The 20,160-nt window shown below is 43.1% G+C and overlaps 2 protein-coding genes across 4 annotated transcripts; one reads left to right on the top strand and one right to left on the bottom strand.

Annotated features, from left to right (window-relative positions):
- The first annotated feature begins 858 nt into the window (after positions 1-858).
- Positions 859-12,840, top strand: ift70 (intraflagellar transport 70). Of its 3 annotated transcripts, none has more exons than XM_068725739.1 (20): positions 859-1,024; positions 1,354-1,419; positions 1,993-2,202; positions 2,992-3,048; positions 3,188-3,323; positions 4,182-4,286; positions 4,385-4,513; positions 5,929-5,978; positions 6,595-6,747; positions 7,356-7,421; positions 7,515-7,568; positions 7,686-7,751; positions 8,078-8,148; positions 8,576-8,783; positions 8,895-8,942; positions 9,358-9,429; positions 10,765-10,868; positions 11,013-11,091; positions 12,227-12,356; positions 12,704-12,840. In XM_068725739.1, exons 1-20 carry the CDS (start codon positions 977-979, stop codon positions 12,838-12,840), a joined length of 1,989 nt encoding a protein of 662 aa, XP_068581840.1. In that variant the 5' UTR covers positions 859-976. The 3 variants fall into 3 exon arrangements, with proteins under 3 accessions (XP_068581840.1, XP_068581838.1, XP_068581841.1); XM_068725737.1 differs by having other exon boundaries at positions 8,072-8,148; XM_068725740.1 differs by lacking the exon at positions 8,895-8,942 and having other exon boundaries at positions 8,072-8,148.
- Positions 12,841-14,059: 1,219 nt separating this feature from the next.
- On the bottom strand, positions 14,060-19,155 carry cunh16orf89 (chromosome unknown C16orf89 homolog). Its single transcript, XM_068725741.1, has 8 exons — positions 18,927-19,155; positions 17,564-17,716; positions 17,124-17,274; positions 16,459-16,576; positions 15,711-15,873; positions 14,782-14,886; positions 14,581-14,670; positions 14,060-14,307 (listed from the first exon to the last, which is right to left on the bottom strand). The coding sequence occupies exons 1-8, from the start codon at positions 19,105-19,107 to the stop codon at positions 14,204-14,206; spliced, it is 1,065 nt and encodes a 354-aa protein (XP_068581842.1). The 5' UTR covers positions 19,108-19,155; the 3' UTR covers positions 14,060-14,203.
- Between the last annotated feature and the right edge of the window lie 1,005 nt (positions 19,156-20,160).

Here is a 20,160-nt window from a genome sequence, read left to right as displayed (position 1 = left end):
CGCTCTGAGTGTCGGTCCACTTCACTTCAGTGTGCTTCATTAGTGGAAGACAATGGAGCCAAAACGCCACGGAATAATGATCATAAAGAGAAACAGATGCAGCTCACACAATGAAGAAACAGCAGAAAATAAAAGAACCCTTGTTCTCTGTGTGTGTGTGTGTGTGTGTGTGTGTGTGTGTGTGTGTGTGTGTGTGTGTGTGTGTGTGTGTGTGTGTGATGAAGAGGAAGTTTCCTTCTCTCTCTCTCTCTCGTCACAGTTCAATATAATTAGATTTACATGTTAAAGGAGCAACATTTTTCAATGTACATGCTAACTTTAGGATAATTAATAGATGAATACATGGATTGATTTATATAAGAGGATTTTAATTGTTTAATTAAATATGTATTTTTGTGTTTCTGCCACATATATAACTGACTGTGTACTGCTTGTCTTTAAAATATATATAATAAAAATAACAAATAATAAAACTGCTGGAATGAAATATGGCAGACCTGCATAAACTTGTGAAAATTATCTGAAATAAATAACATTTTAGAGAAAACCTGATGTCACATGACGTCATCGGTGGTTGTTTTATATGTATTTAATATATATATATATATATATATATATATATATATATGTATATATATATATATATATATATGTATATATGTATATATATATATATATATATATATGTATATATATATATATATATATGTATATATATATATATATATATATATATATATATATATATATATATATATATATTCTCTACTCTACACTATTCTATCTCTTACATGATTGGCTCTCACACACGTCTGTCAGATTTTCTATTTCCGGTTTGTCCCGTTGCTAAGTGACAGCTCAAGCTATTCGTTCGTCCGCTAAACAGAAGCTAGCTCGATGCTCTTATTCCAGATGTTAGGGAACGCTCAAAGCTACAAGTACTATTTGTTCTCATTAAAACAACTGGTCTGAAGCCATGACAGCTATAAAAGACGGAGAGTACACGGCTACGATCTACAAACTGGTGAGAATAGTGTTGTTCTAGTTCTCCGGTTAGCTTCTCAGCTAACGCTGCTAACCAGCTAACGCTGAGCCAAACTCCATTCAAAAAACCTTCATTTTAGTGTTTTTAGCTAACTGAAAAACACACACCGGACACAAAACACACTTTTCTGGAAACGCTATCGACTGCTGGTAAATTCGGCATATATATTAACAACAAAAATGACCAAATAATTTAATAATAGTCAAACTTTTGCAGTGTAGTTGTCCGTTAACACAACGTTACTTCATCTCTAAATAACCTCTAATATGCTGTATATAACCATCATAATTCATAACTCTGTGTTTCAGATTAAAGACAGTCAATATGTGGAAGCAATTCACATCCTAAACGGCCAACTTCAGAAACACACAAAGGTAAGTGTTCATATGAAACGTGCAAATTATATATATGTATTTTCAGGATGTTCTCGTGTCTTTTAGAAGTATTTTATTACAAATATTTAGCTTAAAATGTAATTATATTTATCAGTTAGTCAACTAGTCGATTGACAGAAAATGAAGCTTCAACTATTTTGATGATCAGCTGATCGTTTCAGTCACTTTTTAACTAAAACACATACAAACATTCACTTTTTCTGTGTTATGTCGTTGTAAATGGAGCCGATAGGATCAGTAGATTAATCGATCAGTAGAACATTATTGTTATCAAAGAACTATTTTGATAATTGAGTCATTTTTCAAGCAAAACGGAGAAATATTGACTCTTGACCAGCTTCTTCAATATGTATATTTTCAGCTTTTCTCTGTTTTCTGTCATTTAATTGACTCAACGAGTAGTGAATCAATTAAGAAAATAATATCATATTACTGGATAATGAAAATAATTGCTGTAATCTTAATACTTTTGGGTTTTGGACAAACCAACACATCTGAATATTTCCTGTTGGGCTTCAGGACACAGTCTCTTTGCTTTCTCCTGTCTCACAGTCCAGAGCGGCGCTGTCTCTGCTGGGTTTCTGCTACTATCACATCCAGGACTTCACCAACTCTGCAGACTGCTACGAGCAGCTCACCCAGCTGCACCCGGAGGTGGAGGAGTACAAGGTGTACTACGCCCAGTCCCTGTACAAAGCCGGGGCTTACCCCGAGGCCACGAAGGCCTCCTTTGTGCTCGACAACCCCAGCAGTCACGTGAAGGTGCGGGTGAACGCAGCGCTGGCTTTGAAAAGCACGACGGTGTGAAAATGTTGAGGCAACTTTATAGCAACTTTTCTAAGACTCACTGCATTGTGGTCCATTTGGCTGCAGGTGTTGAAACACCGCTTCTCCACCTTATTTACATTGAAATGTTTTGCTTTGTTCCCTCCATCTGTTAAACTCTTCACATCACTGGGAGCTGTTGTTACACATAAGTGCTCAAACTAATGCATCTGGGCCATAAATGCACAAGCAATGAAATACACAACTGTGTAGAGCTAACGGGTATATATCAGGGAACAAATGGGATTTAAGGTCCTGATAATGTAGTATAGTATAGGATAGTGTAGTGTAGTACAATAGTAGAAATATTCTGTAACTCCTTCAGAAAATGTGTGAATTAATTTAGAAAAAACAGGTTCAAGCTTGAATTATGGATCAGAGTCTGTGCTTCAGAGATTTGCTTAATTTTTTCCCCCAAAGTCAAACGTTTACCTTTTAGTTTATCCTCTCTCTCTCTCTCTCTCTCTCTCTCTCTCTCTCTCTCTGTCTCTCTGTCTCTCACTCTCTCTCTCTCTCTCTCTCTCTCTCTCTCTCTCTGTCTCTCTCTGTCTCTCACTCTCTCTCTCTCTCTCTCTCACACTCTGTCTCTCACTCTCTCTCTCTCTCTCTCTCTCTCTGTCTCTCTCTGTCTCTCACTCTCTCTCTCTCTCTCACACTCTGTCTCTCTCTGTCTCTCACTCTGTGTGTCTCTCTCTCTCTCTCTCTCTCTCTCTCTCTCTGTTACAGATGGTGAAGCTTCAAGCCTCTATCAAATACTGTGAGGAAGATTACTCGGCTGCCAAGGTGACGAGCTCTCTCGCTCTCGTATTATCTGCAATAACACAAATGATGCCGTTTGGGTTGAATTTGGCGGCAGTTTGAATCCTTCCTATCTGCAGCACAACTCACACACATTCGTTCACCTTCCCCACGAACTGCACAGTCTCTGCTGGAGCAGCTGCCCCAGGAAGACCCCGACTACGTCTACAACATGGGCTGCTTGCTTTTCCAGGACGGCAAGCACGAGGAGGCCTGCAAGAAGTTCTCGTCTGCCATGCAAGTGCTGGGATACCTGCCAGGTAGCTGTCAAAGGCACGCGCAGGAATACACCGCAGGCTCTCAATGCCTCAGTACAATAACACAGCACTGCACCGCTTTACGTCATCGTCTGCGGCAGCTGTGGAAAAGTCATGTTCACTCCTACAGTGAGTCGTGTGGAAGTGATTTCATAACATGAACTTTTAGGGAGTTAATGCACATCACACAAGAAACGCCACAAACGTCATCATCTAATAACTAAACTGATCTCAAGACGAAAGGCTTCAGGGTATTATTATATATTATATATATTATTATATATATTTTCTACTCTAGTAGAAAATATGACCCTGTGACCCTGTTCTCGATAGCAAAGACGCGCTCAATGACACTGAGGTCCACTTGATCGTCATCATCACCTCCTCAGCACAGTCTGCTCTTCTGAACACTTTTTCACGGTTACTCTGTTTTAAACTCTGTGTTAAACAAAAGAAAAAACCCTTCTTTTCACAGCTGTTGGTAGTTACATTACTATTATGAATCTCTGATGTATTTTTCTAATGAGTGAAACTCCTTCGCACAACTCTTCAATCAGCAATCAGTCCTCATCTGTGACGTGTGCCACCTCTGAGTGTTTCTGAGGGGTTGAGATCATTCCGTGGTTCTTTGGTGAAGAAAGAAGACAAGATGAATGTCTGAGTGTCTAGTCGAGGGGCTGACTGTCGGTCTCACGTGTCATCGACAGTCCACGGGCCCAGAAGTATCAACAAATAAGGACATAACTTAAGGAGAACGTTGGCAGGTTATCAGATCAGGAATGTGTCAACAATCATCTCTACATGCACCATTTAAAGTCCATCATGTCATGTCTGTCTTTGTGTCCCTCGTCTCTCTCTCAGCGCTGTCCTACAACATCGCCCTGTGTTACTACAGCCTGAAGAACTACCCTCAGGCCGTCAAATACATCGGAGAGATCATCGAGCAAGGCATCAGGGAGCATCCAGGTAAGACCTCCTCGCAGACGATCGGTCAGACGGTGACATTTACAAGTTAAATAAGTGACGTCGTTTGACGACCGAACGTTGCGTTTTCTGCGTCCCAGAGCTGAGCGTCGGTTTGACGACGGAGGGCATCGACGTCCACAGCGTGGGCAACACGCTGGTGCTGCACCAGACGGCCCTGATCGAAGCCTTCAACCTCAAAGCTGCCATCGAATACCAGCTGAAGAACGGTGAGATCCTCACTTCACACTGACTAAATAAGCCGTTTAACTTGTGGCCTTCTCATAGAAATAGTTCTCGGACTATTCTCCACAACTAACACGACGCCACAGAGATCCAACAACTTGTTACACTCTGTTTCCAGTTGACTTAAACTCAGTGGAGTGTGTGGATTCAAAGGTCTGGAGCTACTTTCTAATTGCTTTGTGACTTAATTTATTGTATTATTTATTATCATGAAGGAGCAAGATTATTTATTGCCTGTGAAGCACAAACAAACGTCCAGGAGAGACCTCATTTATTGATATGATGTTTCAGAGTCCAGCTTACTGCGATGTGTTCTATGACAAGTACTTAATGCCAGCCACCGATCTAATGTGTGACGTTACAACAACGTTCAATATGCTCTTAAAGTTTAATTTTAGTGTGATTGTTTTGACCGGGAACAGGACAGCAGCTGTTTGTGTAGTCGACTCATCTATTAGGAAGTTAGCAGGTTAACATCACGTTAGCTAATGTTAACTTAACGTTACATGAGCTAACGTTAACTTAACGTTACATTAGTTAACGTTAACTTAACGTTACCTGAGCTAATGTTAACGTAACGTTACATTAGCTAACGTTAACGTAACGTTACATTAGCTAGCGTTAACTTAGCGTTACATGAGCTAATGTTAACTTAATGTTGCGTTAGCTAATGTTAACTTCACGTTACATTAGCTAACGTTAACTTAACGTTATATTAGCTAACGTTAACTTAACGTTATATTAGCTAAGGTTAACTTAACGTTATATTAGTTAATGTTAACTTAACGTTACATTAGCTAACATTAACTTAACGTTACATTAGCTAACATTAACTTAACATTACATTAGCTAACGTTAACGTAACGTTCCGTTAGCTAACTTAACTTTCAGCTATCTCATCAGAATTAAATGAAATAACATGAATAAACCTAACGTGAAAACTTTAATACATCAACTCGTCCGTGAACATGAGACAGGAACATGTCAGATACTGTACATTTGGTGGTTTTTAACAATGAATACAACAACTCTACTTCATCAAAGTCTTTTGTTATTGTTTTGATTGAAAGACACATTTTGACAAAAAAGACACAGTTAAAGGTTCCCTGTGAAGTTGTTTTTACCACTGGCAGAGCTGTGGAGCAATGTCTTTACAAGGCAAGGAAGAGGAACATGGATGTAAACAATGCACACAAAGTCTGCTTCATTAGGGAGGAAATGCTTCCACCGTGTGTGTTGCTCAAGGATACACACAGGGTGTGATGGTGGAGAAAACAGAGCACTTTTAAGTGTTGATTTCTTGAGTTTATTTATATTTGTTCACCCAACAAAGAAACTATGATTCAGGCTCAAACTAACTGCTTTCTTTTCTGTTATGTTTCGTTGTGTTTTCCTGCAGTGAAAGGAGCTCAGGAGGCTCTGACCGACATGCCCCCCCGATCAGAGGAGGTAACTCTCACCGCCACCCATCCACTCCCACTGTACTGTGTGTGTGTGTGTGTGTGTGTGTGTGTGTGTGTGTGTGTGTGTGTGTGTGTGTGTGTGTGTGTGTGTGTGTGTGTGTGTGTGTGTGTGTGTGTGTGTGTGCGTGCGTGCGCAGCTGGATCATCTGCAGCCTCTGGCTCGGTGTGATTGTTCTGGTGTAATCTGAGTGAGGGCTGTCTGGACCTGCCCCTGTGACAGCCTGGAGATAACAGAGATTAATAGAATATTAGAACAGACACATCGGTGTGAAGGCTTACACGGAGGTGCCGACCACAGTTTCATCGTCTGGAAGCTGCTTCATTAATATTAATGCTCAGACGAGGCACCGTCCTTGGTCCAGTTTGTAAGCTGCCACTCGGTCTTCTTCAGCTGGGAGAAGAGAGAGAAGTGTACCTCTAGTGCCCCCTAGTGGAATGTAATAACATCTAAAGAAACGTCTGAAAAATGGCCTTTCTTCCTCATCATATTATGTAGAATACAGTGTTATGTCATGACACAGTGTACCTACACTATATACTGTGTGTGTGTGTGTGTGTGTGTGTGTGTGTGTGTGTGTGTGTGTGTGTGTGTGTGTGTGCAGGAGCTGGACCCGGTGACTCTCCACAACCAGGCTCTGGTGAACATGGACACGAAGCCGTCGGAGGGTTTTGAGAAGCTGGCCTTCCTGCTGCAGCAGCCCTCCTTCCCCCCCGTCACCTTCGGAAACCTGCTGCTGCTCTACTGCAAACACGAGGTACACGGCAACCCCCCCCCCACCCCCACGAACCCGCAGAGTACGGTCCTGTACCTGGAGGGTCCCAGACCGGATCCACTGTGGCTTTAAGTGCGCTTGAGAAAGGAATCTTAATGTACTTTCACGTCCAACCTGTGGCAGTTTGACAAAAGAATGTTTTTATTCCCTTACAGATGTAATATAACAGCTTCAGTTCCCTCATATTGATTCTTTTAGGTGTCTCAAATATACGTCCACAGCAGAACACTGACTATGAAGAAGCACCTCACTTCAAAGAATCCCTTTTAAGGACTTGAATATTCAGAACTACAGCAAAACAAACCTCTGTTTCAAGAGAATGAATCATTCACACTAACAGTCATGTGGTCTATTAGAAGTTTCCCTCTTCAATTATTCTCCTTCTGATGACCTTGTTCATACTGAATGATGAGATCATCTAAAATATGCCCCCCCCCCCTCGTTACACTAATGGACTGTGTCAGCATTTTCCACCATACGGCTCACCAGCGAGGGTCCACATTCGTGGTGTGAGTGCTGGGACAGAGAGGTGTGTGTCTCTCATTAAAGTGGTATTAATGTCTCTGCTGGACTCCGTCTCTGTCTCGCAGTACTTCGACCTGGCGGCTGACGTCCTGGCAGAGAACGCACACCTCACCTACAAGTTCCTCTCGCCGGTGAGTTTCTGGACGCATTCAGAAGTCTCAATGATCCCGACGGGTTTCCTGTAGCAAGGATCCGTGTTGAAGGTGACTTTCTGTCTTCTCCAGTACATGTACGAGTTCCTCGATGCCTTGTTGACCTGCCAGACGGCACCAGAGGAGGTACTGAAGAACGTCTTTTAATCAAAGCCACGTTAAATACATATCTTCATGTAAATGTGATGTTTAACTCTTTCATAAACATATAATCAGGTTCATATTGTCTGGTTTTTTTCACAGGCTTTTAGGAAGTTTGATGAGATGAACGGGAAGCTGACGGAGCAGTTAAGGAAGCTGGCCAAGCAGGTCGTTTACTGCTTTGAGTGTTTCTTTGACTCTTTCCTCTTGATGATGTTTGATTGTTCTATATTTCATTTTGAGATTTTACTCTTCATAGTGGATCTTTATGGAATGTTTCTCATTTACTTTACATTTATTGAGCTGAAGCTTTTATCAGAAGTGACTTCCTTATTGTTCTCACATGATCGGTTTCAACCTGCTACATTTTACACAGACAGTAGGAGATGGAGAAACACGTTGTTGTTGTTTTTGTCGTCATGATGAATAAGTAATATATTTTGATATGTCTTTTTTTCTGAATGATGTTTTCGTCCGTCTCCTCTAAGGTGCAGGAGGCCAGACTGGCTCGAGACGATGAAGCTCAGAAGAAATTTCTGCAGGAAAACGACCTGATGCAGGAGAAGTGAGGACACACACACCTACAGACACACACACACACACACACACACACACACACACACCTACAGACACACACACACACACACACACACACACACACACACATACATACATACACACACACACACACACCTACAGATACACACACACACACACACACCTACAGATACACACACACACACCTACAGTGGTAAAGTGAGAGAAGTGATGGATCTTGCACCGATATTTGAATATTTTAAAACACTTGTAATACTTCTCATCATATATTTATATAGATTTGTAACCACCAGTGACAAATACAACCTTTAGCTCTTGATTCATTGTTACATGTTACGTTGTTCATTCCCTGTAAGCACTAATAGTAACAAGAAGAAACCTTGTTGGATCTTGTTGGAACCTCTCCCTCGTGTAAATGTCCCGCTGCTGTCCAGGTACATCGTGGTCCTGATGGCCCAGTCCAAGATCTACTGGAACCGGGAGAACTTCCAGATGGTGGAGAAGATTTTCCGCAAGTCGGTGGAGGTCTGCAACGAGGACGACACCTGGAAGCTGAACGTGGCCCACGTGCTCTTCATGCAGAACAAGTACAAGGAGGCCATCGGCTTCTACGAGCCCATCGTCAAGAAGCACTACGATAACGTGAGTGTTTCACACCGTTCAGTGCAGCGTGCACCTCCTTCAGTTAACGTCTAAACACAATGCTGTCAGCAGCAGCAGTCTGAGACGTTGACAGTTTCCCTTCTTGTCCAGGTGGAGCAGTGTAACATTCAGGAGTGTCCCTGCAAGTGCAAACCCTCGGTAACACTAGAGCCTGCAGCTCTGTGTTGATTCCTCTGCAGTGTCTTCACTTCTGAGCATGATATCCGTCTCAACGACGTTCTCCTGTGTGGGGTGTTCACTTTGTTTGTTTCTTTGTTTGCAGTGTTGCTTCGTGTCGTTTTCTGGCACCTGAAATTTAGACAATTTCAGACAATTAAGTCCCGATTAACTCTGCTGAGGGAGCAGCGTCGTTTAACAGAGTTTATTCACATCCCAGAATAGTCCTTTAAAGTCTGAGGTTAACAAACCTAAAGTCAGTTTGAGGAAACCTGCACGCGCCCTGGAAAAGGTGTCTTAAAGGTCAGAGTACTGCTTAAAAATACTGTGTGTGTGTGTGTGTGTGTGTGTGTGTGTGTGTGTGTGTGTGTGTGTGTGTGTGTGTGTGTCTCTGTAGATCCTGAATGTGAGCGCTGTGGTCCTGGCAAACCTGTGTGTGTCCTACATCCTGACCAGCCAGAATGAGGAGGTACAAAGAGATTAACGTCATGTCACTGCTGTGTTTAACAGTGAGCTTCATTCTGCTTCGTTCTGCTTCATTTTGCTTCTTCGTTCTGCTTCATTCTGCTTCATCATTCTGTTTCATCATTCTGCTTCATTCTGCTTCATCATTCTGCTTCATTTTGCTTCTTCATTCTGCTTCTTCATTCTGCTTCATTCTGCTTCTTCGTTCCGCTTCATTCTGCTTCTTCATTTTGCTTCTTCATTCTGCTTCATCATTCTGTTTCATCATTCTGCTTCATTCTGCTTCATTCTGCTTCATCATTCTGCTTCATCATTCTGCTTCATTCTGCTTCATCATTCTGCTTCATTCTGCTTCTTCGTTCCGCTTCATTCTGCTTCTTCATTCTCCTTCATTCTGCTTCTTCATTCTGCTTCTTCATTCTGCTTCTTTCTGCTTCATCATTTTGCTTCATTCTGCTTCATTCTGCTTCTTCGTTCCGCTTCATTCTGCTTCTTCATTCTGCTTCTTCATTCTGCTTCTTTCTGCTTCATCATTCTGCTTCATCTTTCTGCTTCATTCTGCTTCATTCTGCTTCTTCATTCTGCTTCATTCTGCTTCTTCATTCTGCTTCATTCTGCTTCTTCATTCTGCTTCATTCTGCTTCATCATTCTGCTTCATCATTCTGCTTCATTCTGCTTCACCAGTAGTTTTACTCGGTGGTTAAAATATACCTCTACATAATACTACACAGTAATATGCAAAGAGTAAGTTTAAACTCAACCAGTCGCAGCATGAACACGCTGCTTACTGTTCATTAATGAGATGCAGAATGTGACGATATAATAAATGTGTATAAAGTTACACATTGAATCATTTATCTGCATTCATATGCAGATTTCTGTTTACTAGAGATGAGACGTAAACAACGACCAGAAACATCGTCTCAGTCTGACAGCTGATGAGATTAAATATGAAATAATTATATTAAATGTCAACGTAATGGACCTGGTTCCACTGTGACAGTCTGCATTACATACAAAACTACACATCTTTTCATTCCCTCGATGTTTTAATACAATATTTACTATTCTGTATGACGTACATTTACTCTTAATGCTTTAAGTACATTTAGCTGATAATACTTCTTTACTTTTACTGAAGTTCAATTTATTCTGATGTAGTTTTACCTCTAATTCAATCAAATAAAGAACTTTCATGTTTTGCCTGTATTGTCTCTTTGTGTAATACACAAAGTACTCATATACTTATACTTCTATAGGCGTGGTTATTGTTCCGTCTCTTCAGAAGCACACGGTGTGAATGAGTCTCCTCTGTTTCCTCCTCCTGTCGTCCAACAGGCTGAAGAGCTGATGAGGAAGATCGAGAAAGAGGAGGAGCAGATCTCCTACGACGACCCCGACAAGAAGGTCTTCCACCTCTGCATCGTGAACCTGGTCATCGGGTGAGTTCAGCTGCTCCTCTCTGATCCTGCTGGACGAACCTCGTCCCTCAGACACGTGTCCTCGAGGTCTCGCTGTATTACCATCTTTTGCTGAAGGTGTGGACCGAGTGGATTGAACTCGCCTAGACGTGTTTCTTTGTTCAGGACGCTGTACTGCGCCAAGGGGAACTACGACTTTGGCATCTCTCGAGTCATCAAGAGCCTGGAGCCGTACAACAAGAAGGTCAGCCATCTTGTTCTCGGGGACGTTTATGAGAAAGAGTTCCGGTACAGATACCGTTATCGACGTGTAGACGAGTTATCATTTATCAGCTCATTTACGCTGCGCAGGAACAACAACACGCGCTACTGAGCACGTGCAAACCACAGACTGTATGTAAGAAGTGGACGTAGTCATCGTGACATCATTGGTTTGTGGACTGATGCTTTGCAGCCTTGAGTTCGCCATCTTGGAATACGGCCGCCGCAATGTTGTATATGCCGGATACGTCTCTGGTAGAGACCTGTCAATCGCTGTGTAGCCCCACCCCCTAAATCATCCCCTGCTTTATGGTGTGTTTCACTCCAAATGGAGCATAATGTACTAAATGAACATCATGCTGTATTGAAGAAGACTGTAAACTAGAGATTGAGACCATAAACTCATGTTTACAATGTTTACTGAGGGAATAAATCAAGAGAGAAGTAGAGTCATTTTAGACTAGACTTCTATACAACCAGAGGAGTCGCCCCCTGCTGGACACTAGAGAGAATGCAGCTTTAACACGTGAAGCTTTGACTTCTCTTCACTTTAAAGAACCGGAGGTTGCCGTCTGGCTTAAACTCTCCTGACCCTCTTCTTTCCCTGATGATGTTACATTAAACACAACCATAAGAAAGTGTTTAAAAGCCACGTATCAAAGTCTTAAACCAGAAAGAACCTCCTGAGCTCTCCAGGACTCTTCTGTGAGGCCGAGCTGCTCTTTTTGGACCTTTTTGATCTCATCCAGTCACAACAGCGACTCTGACTGCAGCTGAGTCCACTCGGCTCCAGCTGAGGACACAAAGCCGTCCTGACAGAGTCCCCCCCCCCCACCTCCTCATCACCACACAGTCACTTTTAATGTCCGGATCTATTCCAGTCACACACACACACACATACACAGGCTAAAGGTGACATTTATTCACGCTAACAGTTCTAAATATGACTTCAAGTTAAACAAAACACAACTTTTTATTTCTCAGAAACCTGCACTTTCTCACAAAATAACACTGTAAAACGACGGGGAACACTAAAGACGGTGTGTGTGTGTGTGTGTGTGTGTGTGCGCGCGCGCGCGCGCGTGTGTGTGTGTGTGTGTGTGTGTGTGTGTGTGTAGCTGGGGACGGACACATGGTTCTACGCCAAGCGCTGTTTCCTGTCTCTGCTGGAGAACATGTCCAAACACATGGTCATGCTGAGGGACGCCGTGGTACAGGAGTGTATCCAGTTCCTGGAGCACTGCGAGGGTGAGCGACACACACACACACACACACACACACACACACACACACACACACACACACACAGACAAATAACTCATTGTACAACAGCCGGTCTAGCTGTTCGATTGAAGGCTAATGCTAGCAGCTCACTGCTGAGAAACCAAAACATACTGCAGGTATCAAGGGAAGTGAGGAGGGAAAGTCTGCAGGAGTGAATCCTGTTTTTATTATTACTACTGTTTGTTGACACTGAATGTAACGTACTGGAGGCCACGCCCCCAACTTTCCCCAGAGGTTAGACCCTTCAGATACCCCCCCCCCCCCACGGTGGGCTGTTGTCGTTAACGTTGAGCCGTTTGTGTCGCCGGCAGCGTACGGTCGGGAGGTCCCCGCCATCATCGAGCAGCCTCTGGAGGAGACCCGCGTCCACGTCGGCAAGAACACCGTCACCTACGAGGCTCGGCTGCTCAAGGCGCTGTTCTACGACGTCATCGGCTGGAACAAGTGACGTCATCGCCGACGTCGGACATTTTGAACTCGGACCGGGATCCGAGAGACGGTCAACACGCATAATGAGGCTGCTGTGCAGGCGTTATATTTCTACCAATCAAAAACACACACACACACACACACACACCACAGGGGACGCTCTTATTTTGAAGTGGACGTGTTACATAATCAACTCCTGTTGTTTCTCTCTTCGTTGTCTCTCGCTCCTCTTCACAGCCTGGTTAGGTTCAGTGGTGAGGTGGTCTACAGGCACCTCTGTTCTCATATAGAGGGTAACGTGGGTAAATACAGCAGACGTCACAGTTTTACTGGTTTATTGATGCTAATGTGAATATAACATGATGACGTTTTGTATGAGAGTTCATCTACAGACATTCATGGTTCATGCATGTTTCCTCTTTGGTCTTTGTACAGCGGCCTCCTCTGTTGTGGCTTCATATCCAGTCGATAAACATAAGTTAAAGGACGTAAAGACCTTTGTCTCAATGTGATGATTGAGTTTTTAGATAAATATGATTCAGCCTTAAGCCTTTTTACAGACATCCTGCAGAAACTCTACCGACACTAAACACTGATTCTACGACTGTATATTATGTTATACACTATTCAGAGAACAGACTCCACATTTATAAGATTAAAGTTGTGAATTTACAAGAAAAAGACTTTGAAGTGAACTGGGGCCTGATCACAATAAAACATGATGATTTGAGGGTTTTTTCCTCGTATATTTACGACTTTAATCTCCTAAATTCTCTGAATATTACCCTCTTCTGCTGACTAAGTTATTTTTTTCTCTTTTTTTAAACCTACGACGGCCTCAAGGCACCGTACTAGGCACCGAGCAGACTCGAATATCAAATTATTTTACATACAAACTAGCGACCAGGAGATGAAATCAGTCCCTTCGACCATTACTCAGATACAGAATATGAATATGAAGCGCTAGTTTACCCTGATTTCATTGATGAAGACCTAATAAATCCTGTAGCTAGATCGTTGGACCACAGGACAAAGGAGGTCCTGGAGACCCGTACTGGAGACCCGTCCTGTCTGACCGTGTCTGGAGACAGCGGCGGTCTCACCGAGTTCATAATCTGCTGGATTTGAGCACCACTACTGTCCCTGTTTGGGATTCATTCGATCCACAGCTGTAGGTCAGATTTCACACCTGAGGATATAAATCACATCATAACAGAATAACAGAATGAAGAGAAATAAAGGTCTACAGCAACAGCAACATCCCAGCGTTGTGTTATTAAGCATCGTCGTCATCTTACGACTCGTGTTCGTGAAGCAACGTGTTGTGTCGGGGGGGGGGGGGGGGGGGGGGGGGGTCCGTCCGTCTCTACCTCACCGTCCGTTCAGGAGAGCGGCCTCTTCGTTATGTCCTGTTCAGTCAGGTAGTAGTTCAGGTATCCTCCCAGAGTACCGACCGCCACCGCTGTCATGTGACTGGAGCAGCCGTCTGACAGAGGGGGGGGAGAGAGAGAGAGAGAGGGGGGGGGGGGGGGGGGGGGGAGAGAGAGAATACGTTAAAGACATCGAACATAAAATCCTCTGATACGTTTCATTACGAGTCAAAGCATTCAAACTATCACTGAGATGAAAGTCAACGAGTATCGACAGTAAAATGACTTCTGATTCAACAGTAAAAAGTACAGATAGTGAAACTAGAGAAGTGGATCATATTATATCATATTATATCATATATTATATATTACAGCAGATGTAAAGCTACCTGGGAGTATCTTCTCCCTCCTCTTCACTCTCCTGTGAGGCTGCATCTGTTCCAGCAGCTCGTCTCCGATGATCTGAGAGATGATGCTCTCTGAGGACGCAAACAGAGAAGATCAACTCTTCCTCGTCGTCATCCTCCAGGCGACGACCTAGTAACCTACACCGCCTTCCTTCGCACCACACGTTAAATCCTCTCACTCACTGTCTCTCCCGAAGCAGCCCACTTCCTCGTCCTGCAGCCGGAGGATGTGCTGCAGCCAATCGGCTTCGTAGAAGTCGGAGAAACCGCTCAGTCCACAAATCAGGACTGTGGACGGAGAGAAGAGCAACTTGGGTCAGTCGACGCACTCTGAGACGTTCAGCGACACCTTCACCACCTGCTGGATCCTTTTAGAGATATATTTATAAAAAACGTTCAGCTTCTGATTCAACCTTTTTTTTACATTTTTTACGATTACATTAAAGGAGCAGTGTGTAGGATTTAGTGACATCTAGTGGTGAAGTTGCACTTTACAACCAACTGACCACTCCTTCGCTCACTCCTCTCGTTCTAAGCGTGAACAGAACTTCGGTGGCCTTCAGGTAACGTGAAACAACCTGAAAGTCTCTCTCTAGAGCCAGTGTTTGGTTTGTCCCTTCTGGGCTACAGTAGAATCATGGCGACTCATCGTGGCGGACTCCGCCTCCTGCTCCCTGTGAAGATATGAAGGGCTCATACTAAGCTCACGAAAACACAACAATTGTTTCAGGCGATTATTAATTATTCACTAATGAAAACAACGTTATGAATATCATAATATATTTCTGCTGATAAATCCCCCTAACAGTAAATGCTACACACTGTACCTTTAATTGAAGTATAATTGGATGATTAATAAGAATAATCATTAGTTGCAGCCTTGACAGCAGGTTAATGTAGTGAGACTTAGCTTAGCAAAGAGCTTTATGAGTTTAAGGACTTCCAAAATCCATTTTGAAAAGATGAAAATCACCAGATCTGGAGATACAAGTTTCTTAACTGACGAGCACAAACATGCAAAACATAAGCAGTTTGAAATCAGTGAAAATGTTTAGGAACACAACTAAAGAGAAGGAGAAAAGTCTGAGGAGAGAGAGGTGATAGAGACCCACTGTTTTCCATGAAGATGTCCACCGTCTGTTCGGTGAGACCGTCCCTCATGATGTCCTGGTTGGTCTTCATCATGTTGGAGCAGAAGATCTTCTGGTAGTTGCTCTCCGTCATGTTGGCTCGGGACGCTCGAGTGTCGCCCTTCAGCAGGTTGGTGCAGCCTCTCTGAGAAACACAAAGACGCCAGAGAGCCAGATGAGGCGAGGACGTAAAGAGTGCGATCGATCATCGAGAACATCGACGCCAACGCTTGTTAGCTTAGCTTAGCATAAAGACCGGAAGCAGGGGGAAACCTCCAAACATCAGAGATACATCTACCAGCAACTGTGTATGCAGATCAAACCAGACGGCAACCTCCGGTTCTTTAGAGTGAAGTCAGAGCTTCAAGTGTTAAAGCTGCATTCTCTCTAGTGTCCACCAGGGGGCGACTCCTCTGGTTGTATAGAAGTCTAGTCTAAAATGACTCTACTTCTCTCTTGATTTATTCCCTCAGTAAACATTGTAAACATGAGTTTATGGTCTCAATCTCTAGTTTACAGTCTTCTTCAATACAGCATGATGTTCATTTAGTACATTATGCTCCATTTAGAGTCAAACAGACCATAAAGCAGGGGATGATTTATCTGAATATTCCCTATAAAAAGAATCCCATTCAACTGTTTCCTGTGATTTTATCTCCTTATATTATGAAGCATCTTAGAAATTAGAGAATAAATGCAGAACTTGTCAAACCGGAGCGAGCCGCCTCACCATTCTCCCGATCATGAAGTAGAGCAGCTGGTGGGACAGCGAGTAGTGTGGACAGCCGAAGCGAGTCATGGTGTCCCGGCAGGGTTTGGTGACGATGCAGGGCGTCCCGTTCATCTTCCTGCTCAGGACAGAAGACGACGCGTCAGTTCCCTCTCACTGAAACCACGGTATTACAAAATGTTTCATTTTGAATTCTTTACTTTAGATTGAATTACAATTTAACCAAAACACCGGCAATGAGTACAACTTTGGGAAGATATTAATGTAAAAACAAACCCTCAAACTAAAAATGAATGTGGTTTGAATTGAAATGAAACACTATATGTAGTCATCTGATCTGTAGAGAAAACCATGAAGAGCATCTTTGGTTCTTGAATTAAAGAATCATAAACAGTTACTGATCCGTTTGTTTATGAATTGAGTAACACTGTGGTTATATATACATATATATATGAGTAGGCAGATACAGGACCAGCATGCACCTGGGCGGGCCTATTGTTTTTTTTACCAGAGCAGGAGGCACAGCGATAGAAATTATTTCTTTGTTCTTTTCTTTGCTTGCTTTCTTTGCGTGTGTGTGTGTGTGTGTGTGTGTGTGTGTGTGTGTGTGTGTGTGTGCGCGTGTGTGCGTGTGTGTGTGTGTGTGTGTGTGTGTGCGGTCGTACCAGGTTCCCAGCAGCAGCGTCAGACACTTGTCGCTGAGCTGCTCGTCGTAGCACTCCGTGGTCATGGTGGAGGGATACACCAGGCTGCGGTCCGTGGAGCTCCACTCCTGAGGAACCAGCCAGAAGCTCCACGACAGCAGGGGCTCGAACTCTGGGAGAGGACGGGAGAGACTGTTAGGAGTCAACCTCTGATCCCATATAATACAGTCAGTGCAGGAAGAAGTATTCAGATCCTTTACTGCAGTCAAAGTACTAACACCACACTGTGAAAATACCCCACTGCAAGTACAAACAACTTAAGTAAAAGTATGTAAAGTAGTTAGTTAATTAAAGGTGTTGTACTTGTAGAGTTCTGAACATTTGGCTGAGTTAAAGCGTTTGTTTCCCGTTCCGTCTTCACACCACAGGGCCTCTGGGTAATGAAGTCCCCCCCCCCTCACCTCTGTAGTATTTGGGGTCGTTCTGCTGCAGCGCGGCGACGGCCTTGTTGAAGCTTTGGTCCAGACGTCTGACCAGAGCGACGGCGGTGGTTCTCTGAGCCCAGCTGACCGGGTCGCTGTGAGGCCACGTCCGAACGGCCTCCTTCAGCTCAGCTGGGACGCAAAAAAAACAAACAACAGAATCAGGATCAGAGGAAACACAACCGTTACACAAACAAAGATAATATGTGTTCCCCAGAGGATGAACCCTACTGTTCCTCTAGCGCCACCATGAGGTTCACGGTTGAGGTTTAGACTGAAAGATCTCTACAACTGTTTGATATGAAACTTTGTTCATGATCCCCAGAGGATGAATCCTACTGACTTTGGTGATCCTCTGACTTCTCCTCTAGCGCCACCATGAGGCTCAAGATTGAGGTTTACTGTAGACTGAAATATCTCTAAAACTATGAGATGGTTTGACATGAACATTTTGTTCAGACATTCATGTTCCCCAGAGGATAAATCCTATTGACTTTGGTGATCCTCTGACTTCTCCTCTAGCGCCACCATGAGGTTCAAGATTGTGGTTTAGACTGAAATATCTCTCCAACTATGAGATGGATTGACATGAACATTTTGTGCAGATATTCATGATCCCCAGAGGATGAATCCTACTGAACTTGTTGATCTTCTGACTTTTCCTCTAGCGCCACCATGAGGTCAAACATGTTAATGTGTCCAATATTTTGGTTTATGACCACATTCATTCAGCCTCAGCAGTGCTTTGTGCCAATGTCAATGGTCATACAACAAAATGTGAAATTGCGTGCAGAAATTCATGATCCCCAGAGGATGAATCCTACTGACTTTGGTGATCCTCTGACTTTTCCTCTAGTGCAACCATGAGGTTCCAGACTGTGGTTTAGACTGAAATATCTCTACAACTGTTAGATGGTTTGACATGAACATTTTGTTCAGACATTCATGTTCCCCAGAGAATGAATCCTATTGACTTTGGTGATCCTCTGACTTTTCCACTATGTTAAAATAATAATAACAACACATTTTTAGTAATAGCAGCATTCGGAGAAAACTAATAGAAAAAACATTCAGTGTCCCACTAAACCTTAAAAACTAAAATAAGGGACTATATCCGTCTGGTTTGAAAACTTCCTATAATAATCAGGGTCGATCCACTTGACCAGTGACTAGTTTTAGTAGTAGTAGTAGTAGTAGTAGTAACAGTAGTAGTATTATTATTAGTAGTAGTAAACCACTTTATCTGAACCCGTGACAAAAACAAACCGCAGATATGTTCCAGATGTTTCCTGCAGCCGAGAGGAGCAAGTCTCCTCCTGCAGCCCGGACCGTGTTTACGTACCCTGCAGCATGAGGAACCCGACCACCCCGTCCAGGTTGATGTGCTCGTGCTGCCGCTCCAGGAAGGATGCTCCCCGGGTGAGGCTGCTCAGGATGTCATCGATCACCTCCGCCCGCGACCCGGTCAACACTGCGGCAAACAGAGCCAGCGCTGCGGCCAGCTGGTGCCCCGCGGCCCGCATGTTCTCGCTCGGATTGTCCGCTGTGTGTGTTTGAAGGTGTCCGGGACAGAAAACAAGGAGAGAGGAGAGGAGGGAGGAGGACAAGCTGTGTCTCCTCTAGCAAGGGGGAGGAGGGGGGGGGGGGGTCACATGACGTCACAGAGGCTGTCATTACGAAATCTAAACTTTAAAGTTATTCATCACATTGTTCCAGGAGACCACCATATTATGTATTCAGTGTTTCATTAGATGTTCTGTTGAAGAATAATTGTATATGACCTCATATCATTTGATAGATAGATGGTTACTTTATTAATCCCACAAGGGGAACTGTTTTCGCTACATCAGCATTAATAATAGGTACAATATATACAATACAATAGAATATTAAATTAACTAACTAAACAAAAGTGCAAAGAAAACCAGTTATTTTGAACGCAGCATATTGCTTTCATAAACTGTGAGAGGTGTTTAAAGGAGGATATTTAAAAGATATGAGTGTGAAAAGATAAACACAACATTGTGATAAAGTAAACAGTAGTTCAAAATCATGCCAGGAAAATTGGGACAAAATACGAAAACATTTCCCAGAAAGGTACAGATATGATTTGACCTGCCTGACCCAGACAAGAGGAAGAGAGCGTGACCCAATGAGAGATGAGTTTGGTTTTGATTGGTGGAGTGTGACGTAGTGAGGGTTAGAGCTAGAAGGTGTCAAAGTGAGACGTATAAGAACTCTGACACTTTGGATCTGTTGTGAACTTGTCACTGTGAACACATGAATGAACGATCCCCGCTGGTTGCAACTCCAAGAGCGTCTCTCCTCTTCATTCTGCCACAACAATGATGTCATTCTGCTGTGTGCAGCATTATGTTTAATGTCCTGAATATTCTGAATATTCTGGACATTTTAGGAAAGCTTGTTTCGCCTGTTTCTCTCATTTGACCTTCTTTTCATACATTTTTCTATATGTTTGACAACAAAAATGATGAGATTTATCAGGTTGAATTTGTCCTTTTCATTCCTGTTGAGAAATTGGAAATAATAAAGGCAGATTGAACATTTCAAAATAG

Source organism: Cebidichthys violaceus, unplaced genomic scaffold (assembly GCF_023349555.1).
Source record: "Cebidichthys violaceus isolate CVI_PGR_0920_01 unplaced genomic scaffold, fCebVio1.0.p SCAF_36, whole genome shotgun sequence".
NCBI classification, from domain to species: Eukaryota; Metazoa; Chordata; class Actinopteri; order Perciformes; family Stichaeidae; genus Cebidichthys; species Cebidichthys violaceus.
This window is presented reverse-complemented; position numbering and strand designations above follow the sequence as displayed.